The sequence below is a fragment of the Castor canadensis genome, chromosome 1, assembly GCF_047511655.1.
Source record: "Castor canadensis chromosome 1, mCasCan1.hap1v2, whole genome shotgun sequence".
In the NCBI taxonomy this organism is placed as follows: domain Eukaryota; kingdom Metazoa; phylum Chordata; class Mammalia; order Rodentia; family Castoridae; genus Castor; species Castor canadensis.
Window position 1 is genome coordinate 142525771 of NC_133386.1, and position 7003 is coordinate 142532773.

The 7003-nt window shown below is 37.3% G+C and overlaps 1 protein-coding gene across 1 annotated transcript; it reads right to left on the reverse strand.

The window, feature by feature from the left end:
* Positions 1–667: 667 nt before the first annotated feature.
* On the reverse strand, positions 668–1612 carry LOC109675876 (olfactory receptor 51I2-like). The gene has a single exon (XM_020152457.1). The coding sequence runs from the start codon at positions 1610–1612 to the stop codon at positions 668–670; it is 945 nt and encodes a 314-aa protein (XP_020008046.1).
* Between the last annotated feature and the right edge of the window lie 5391 nt (positions 1613–7003).

A 7003-nucleotide genomic window follows, 5' to 3' on the forward strand; every position in this document is an offset into this window, starting at 1 on the left:
AGGCTCAAAGTAACAGAACCAACAGAGCATGGATTGAAATCTCTGAAACCATAAGTGAAAACAAACCTTCCTCCTCATAAATTGTTTACCTTAAGTATTTTGTAAAAGTAACACAAGTTGATAAGCATAGTAACTTCTATCTCTAATAAATGTCTATGATTTGAGAAAATTACACAATTAAATTAGTAAATGAAAATCATTAGCACCTAAAGAAATATATGTGTATATATGCATGTGTGTGTGTGTGAGTTTATCTAATACCACTTGGAAATTGTCTTTTGGGGAAATATATCCAAACCCCATCATGACTGTGTTTCCATGGTCATAAGTAATATATGATGTGATGGATCACTTTGAAGAAAGCTAGTAGAAACATAATGTGACAAAATTCAGGAATGATTAAGAGAATGTATACTTTTGAATTCAAAAACAAAAATTGAGTGCATAGTTTTTACTAAATTATGATCCTTTTGACCTTGCCAAACCTGTTGACCTGAGGCCTAAAAATTGCTATGCTGTCCTCAGATATATGATGACAGAAATCCTGATGGAAAGATCAGCAACCAAAAGAATATTAAAGGCTCCTTGTCAAACAAATCTTCAAAGTACAACTTTGTGGAATTAGAGTAAGCATCTTCTGGATCTTGACTTTACAGCTTTCTCCTGCTCAGAACTTGGTTCCCAGTAGTATTTTGCAAAGCCTCTGATGAATCTCTTTGGTTTTGATGGAATAGATGATGGGATTCAGCATTGGAGGTACAAATAGATAAATAAGGGAGAGGAGTGTGTGTATGTACTGTGGGGCATGCCTCCCATAGCGAGCAGCCATGGACACACCAACCATGGGCACGTAGAAGATGAGCACAGCACACAGGTGTGACACACAGGTATTGAGTGTCTTTAAGCGTTCCTCCCGGGAGGCAATAGCAAGTACAGAATGAAGTATGAGCACATAAGAGAGGAGAATGAGAGCAGAATCCAGGGCAAAGGTAGAGATGACAGTGAATAGACCAAAGATATTGTTAATGGTGATGTCACCACAGGGCAGGCGAATCAGGTCTGGGTGCAGGCAGTAGGAATGGGAGAGCACATTGGCCTTGCAGAAAGGTAACCTCTTCAGAAGAAAAGGCAGTGGGAAAAGCATGCAGAAACTGCGGATAAAAACAGTCATGCCCATCTGGACCACACGGGCATCAGTGAGTATTGTGGCATAGTGCAGTGGATTACAGATGGCCACATAGCGATCAAAACTCATGACCAGCAGGACCCCAGACTCCGTGACGGAGAAAAGATGGATAAAGAACATTTGGGCCATGCAAGAATTAAAACTGATTTTTCTTAAGTGGAAGCAAAATGTGGCCAGTACGGTGGGCAGTGTGGAGAAAGACACACCTAAGTCATTAACTGAGAGCAGGGACAGGAAGTAATACATAGGCTGATGCAAGCTCTGTTCCTCCTTAATAATGAACAGGATAAGAGCATTGCCTGCAATAGCGACAACATAGAGGGCACCAAGGAGAAGAAACATCCAGTGCTGGGAGGTCTCCAGCCCTGGGAGTCCTGTCAAAATGAAAGAAGGCAACCCTGAACTGTTGTGGGGTTCACCTCCCATTCTGGAACTTCTACTAGGATTCTCCATCCATTATCCTGTGAAGAAGACAAATATACAGTTTTATACCTGGCCTCTGCCCAATATCATATCAAGTCTCTCATATATCATCTAATCTCTCACTTTAAAGTGTTAATCAGTTATCACTCATCTTTTCCTCTCATTTTTGCAAGGATTTCTGAAGTCTCTCATTTGTCTCCATGTATCCTGCTGACAGTGCAGATATTTTGCCTTTATTTTTATCTGAATATATCACTTTTTCTTAGTTTTAAAGCTCTGAACTCTTGAAATCAGTTTATGGATATCATTTAGATAGAAAACTAAATAAAAATCTGATCAACACTTCCTCAAACTTTATGCCCTCTTCCAGAGCAAAACACTTAGTGACTGGACCACAATTTTTTCCTCTTTCCACTCTTATATAATATTGAGGATGCAACACCTTACTATGCCTCTCAGCTACCTGTCTTTTTGGTGTCTCTCAGTTCTTCATCCTTTCACCCAGATGAAAAACAAATGATCAGAAATATATCCTCAAAACTGGGAGTGATGGTGCAAACCTGTGATCTCAGCACTCTGAAACCTAAGGCAGTAGGATCAGAGTTCGAGGCCAGTCTGGGCTATGAAGTGAGAACTTGCTCCAAAAAAAGAAAGCTATACATGCATAGAAATAATCTTTTGATATTCATCAAGTTGTGCTAAACTCATGTAAAAAGGTCATAATAAAACCCATTTTGAAGTATCATGAGAAATGTCCTGCTAAACTTTCATATTTCCACCCAGTCTTTCATTTTCCTAACCATTCAGCTTATGCCCTTACTCTCTTCCCTGCAGAATTTGATTTATTGAAAGTTCTTAACTATCCATTTCAGAATCAAATAGTATCTGGTTCCTGAAAGTCACACAATTGCAAACCTTTTCTCTATACCACAAACTGTTTTTTGTCTGTTTTCTCTCTTCAAATGAGACCATCATGACCAAGATTGAGACTCAAAACACAAACATTGTTTTTACTCCTTCTTTTCCTTGCTTACTACATTAACCCAGATGATTGTTAATGAAACTGGCAACCCTAAAGTGTCTCTGTCATGACCTTTCTCCATTTCATTCCTCTTTCAGTAGCCTACTTCAGATCCAACAAATTTCATTAGTATACCATAAGAATAGCCTCTTAGCTAGGGTATATCTCAAGTGGTAAAGCACCTTTTAGCAAGTGTGAGGCCCTGAGTTCAAACTCTAGTACCACCAAAAGAAATCCTCCTAAAAGATCTCTTGTCTCTGTACAATTTATCCCAATGTAAAAGAGGATGAATATTTTAAAAACAAATATGAAAACACAATTTACTGATTAGAAACCTTAAGTGGTCCCTCATTATTAAATGACCAAATTCATTAGTCTAGCATTAAGGACTCTATGTTCAGTACTTAGCAAATATTCTAGCATTGATTCTTAAAATTCTCTTCCTCATACCTTGAAGTACTAAGATCAGTTTACTTGATAATACCCAAACTTCATTTACAGCTCCCCAGTTCCCACAGTTTTCCATCACTCTTCCTATACCCATTCAAATTATCTTCCAAAGTAAACTAGACACAATTGTCACACATTTTCTCTTATATGTGGAATCTAAGTTTTTAAAAATGAGCAAGACCTGAAAGTAGAAGAGGGACTAACAGGGAAAGGGAGAAGCAAGGAGGGGCAAGAGAAGGTATTAGGCAGAGTTGATTTGAACAAAGCACAAAATATGTTTATATGGAAATAACAGAGAAACTAGCACTAATTAATAACAAAGTTGTAGTCTAAGGATGTCTTCTTCCATGAGTACTTGACTGATTATCAGCAATGATGACTCCCCACTTTCTCCATGGAGATTGACTTGCATCTCTTTTTGTGTATACTTTTTTGTCTGTTCTGCATTATGGAATTGTGAATCTTATCTTCTCTCTCATCTGACCAGCTCCAAGAACTCATCCTGCTCATCCTGACTCTCATTCAGTTTAGTCCCTGATACTCTGTTGTTAGTGCAAAGGATTGATTAGGAAAGCTATTAAGTAAGTCACTCACACTCCCTTAGTTTTGATTCACATATTTTAAGTGGGAAACACTAAAACTTACCTTATGTGGTGGTAAATAACCAAAAGTGAATAGATGTAAAAACTCATAGGACCAAAGATTTTGTAACTGAGTTCTAAAGCCTGTTCTATACCTTCATTTCCATTCTTTCTTCTTGGGATGCAATTTTTTTCTTCATTCCATATTCTTTAAGACACTTTTGTTTTCCTAACCTTTTCCTATATATTTTTATTTTCTTCCACATAATTCTAACAGACTTCTGTAAATTGGAATCTTTTAACACTAATGAAAATCCTGATTAATGATTTCTGAAATATCTAGGATCTGTTTATATAACCCTGAAACCATATTTTTTTTCTGAGAAAAATATGGTGTGCATATTCACACAAAGACATTCACACCCAAAGTATAGCCCAGTGGTTTATTCCTTCTAAAAAAGTAATGTGTGAAGCAGAAAGCATGGTGGGATTTCTAACACCAAGAGCTACAGATAGAAAATACAGAATCAGGAAAGTGATAAAGGAGAAAGGTTAAAAAATAAATCATATTAGGGACAGAATTGCTACAGATTGGTATATTCTAGCACTAAAGATTTATAGGCAAAGGCAGAGTGCCTGAGGGCCTGAGTTTGAAGCATCAGACATTTCGACTTACCAACCTGAGAGTTAAACACGGAGATGGTACAGAGAAAGGAAGAGTAGTACTGGAAATTCCATGTACCCTATCTGTGGCTCCAGTCATCACTTTCAACTCCCTGGCCTGAGCAATATATGGCTCCAAGAAGTCTTTTAAGTTGTCATTAGCTCAGGTGTTTAAGTTTATATGACTTCTGGGAATACATATAATCAATGGTGCTGCACATCTCCCTGACTGAGCATTTCATCTCTCACAAGGTTATTCCAGAGTAGGAATGATCACAACTGAATCATTGTAGCCCCTATTTTACTAAAGTAAAAAGAGACATCTCAAATATGGACAGGATGTTAATGGCAGGATGAAGTTAAAATACAAGTCTTCAAATGACCTTTCTACTATATGCCTATAATCAATATTTATAAAAAAAATGCCGAATCCTATGAATAGACCTCAAGCCCAAATATAAATGAATTCCAAAATTTGATTTAAATAGGCATGTGAAATTCTTTCCTGGATCATCAATGAAATTGCCCCAAGCATGATAAAGGTATTGGCACACCTTGGCTCCCCATTCACAGAAGATCAAATTGTAGAAAATGCTTTTCCTGGAACCTTCCTTAAGAAGTTGTTGAAGACATTGTGCTGTGTTGTTTCCTTACAGATGCTTTTTTTTTTAAATTTTATTTTATTCATATGTACATACAATGTTTGAGTCATTTCTCCCCAATTCTCCCTGCTCCCTCCCTTAACCCCTCTTCCCTCCCTTATCCCCCCTTACCCTTCGCTAATCGGCAGAAACTATTTTGCCTCTATCTCTAATTTTGTTGAAGAGAGAGTATAAGCAATAATAGGAAGGACCAAGGGTTTTTGCTGGTTGAGATAGGATAGATATACAGGAAGTTGATTCGCATTGATTTCCTGTGCATCTGTGTTACCTTCTAAGTTAATTCTTCTCGAAATAACCTTTTCTCTAGTTCCTGGACCCCTTCTCCTATTGGCCTCAGTTGCTTTTAAGGTATCTGCTTTAGTTTCTCTGCATTGATGGCAACAAATGCAATCTAGTTTTTTGGGTGTCTTACCTATCCTCACACCTCCCTTGTGTGCTCTCGCTTTATCATGCGATCAAATTCCAAGTCCCTTGTTGTGTTTGCCCTTGATCTAATGTCCGCATATGAGGGAGAACATACAATTTTTGGTCTTTTGGGCCAGGCTAACCTCACTCAGAATGATGTTCTCCAATTCCATCCGTTTACCTGTGAATGATAACATTTCATTCTTCTTCATGGTTGCATAAAATTCCATTATGTGTAAATACCACATTTTCTTAATCCATTCGTCAGTGGTGGGGCATCTTGGCTGTTTCCATAACTTGGCTATTGAGAATAGTGCTGCAATAAACATGGGTGTGCAGATGCCTCTGGAGTAACCTGTGTCACATTCTTTTAGGTATATCCCCAAGAGTGGTATTGCTGGATCATATGGTAGATCAATGTTTAGATTTTTCAGTGGCCTCCAAATTTTTTTACAGAGTGGTTACACTAGTTTACATTCCCACCAGCAGTGTAAGAGGGTTCCTTTTTCCCCCACATCCTCACCAACACCTATTGTTAGTGGTGTTGCTAATGATGACTATTCTAACAGGGGTGAGGTGGAATCTTAGTGTGGATTTAATTTGCATTTCCTTTATTGCTAGAAATGGTGAGCATTTTTTCATGTGACTTTTGGCCATTTGAATTTCTTCTTTTGAGAAAGTTCTGCTTAGTTCACTTGCCAATTTCTTTATTGGTTCATTAATTTTGGGAGAATTTAGTTTTTTGAGTTCCCTATATATTCTGGTTATCACTCCTTTGTTTTATGTGTAGCTGGAAAATATTTTCTCCCACTGTGAATGGTCTCTTCAGTTTAGAGACCATTTCTTTTGTTCAGCAGAAGATTTTTAGTTTAATGAAGTCCCATTTATCTATGCTATCTCTTAGTTGCTGTGCTGCTGGGGTTCCACTGAGAAAGTTCTTGCCTCTACCTATTAGTTCTAAAGTATTTCCTACTATTTCCTGTACCAACTTTAGAGTTTGGGGTCTAATATTAAGATCCTTGATCCATTTTGAGTTAATATTGGTATAAGGTGATAAACATGGATCTAGTTTCAGTTTTTTCCAGACTGTTAACCATTTTTCCCAACAGTTTTTATTGAAGAGGCTGTCTTTTCTCCAATGTATATTTTTAGCGTCTTTGTCAAAGACAAGTTGGTTATAGTTGTGTGGCTTCATATCTGGGTCCTCTATTCTGTTCTACTGATCTTCATGTCTGTTTTTGTGCCAGTATCATGCTGTTTTTATCATTATTGCTTTGTAATATAGTTTGAAGTTGGGTATCATGATACCTCCAGCATTGTTTTTTGACTGAGTATTGCCTTGGCTATTCATGGTCTCTTGTGTTTACATAAAAATTTAAAGGTAGATTTTTCAATCTCTTTAATGAATGTCATTGGAATTTTGATTCATTAAACATGTAGATTACTTTTGGGAGTATAAACATTTTTACTATGTTGATTCTATCCATCCATGAGCATGGGAGATCTCTCCACTTTCTGTAGTCTTCCTCAATCTCCTTCTTCAGAAGTTTATAGTTTTCCTTGTAGAGGTCCTTCACATCTTTTGTTAAGTTTACACCTAGGTATTTGATTT

Coding starts and splice junctions, on each gene's coding strand:
- LOC109675876 (XM_020152457.1), bottom strand. CDS start 1,612: ATGGGAGGTGAACCCCACAACAGTTCAGGGTTGCCTTCTTTCATTTTG.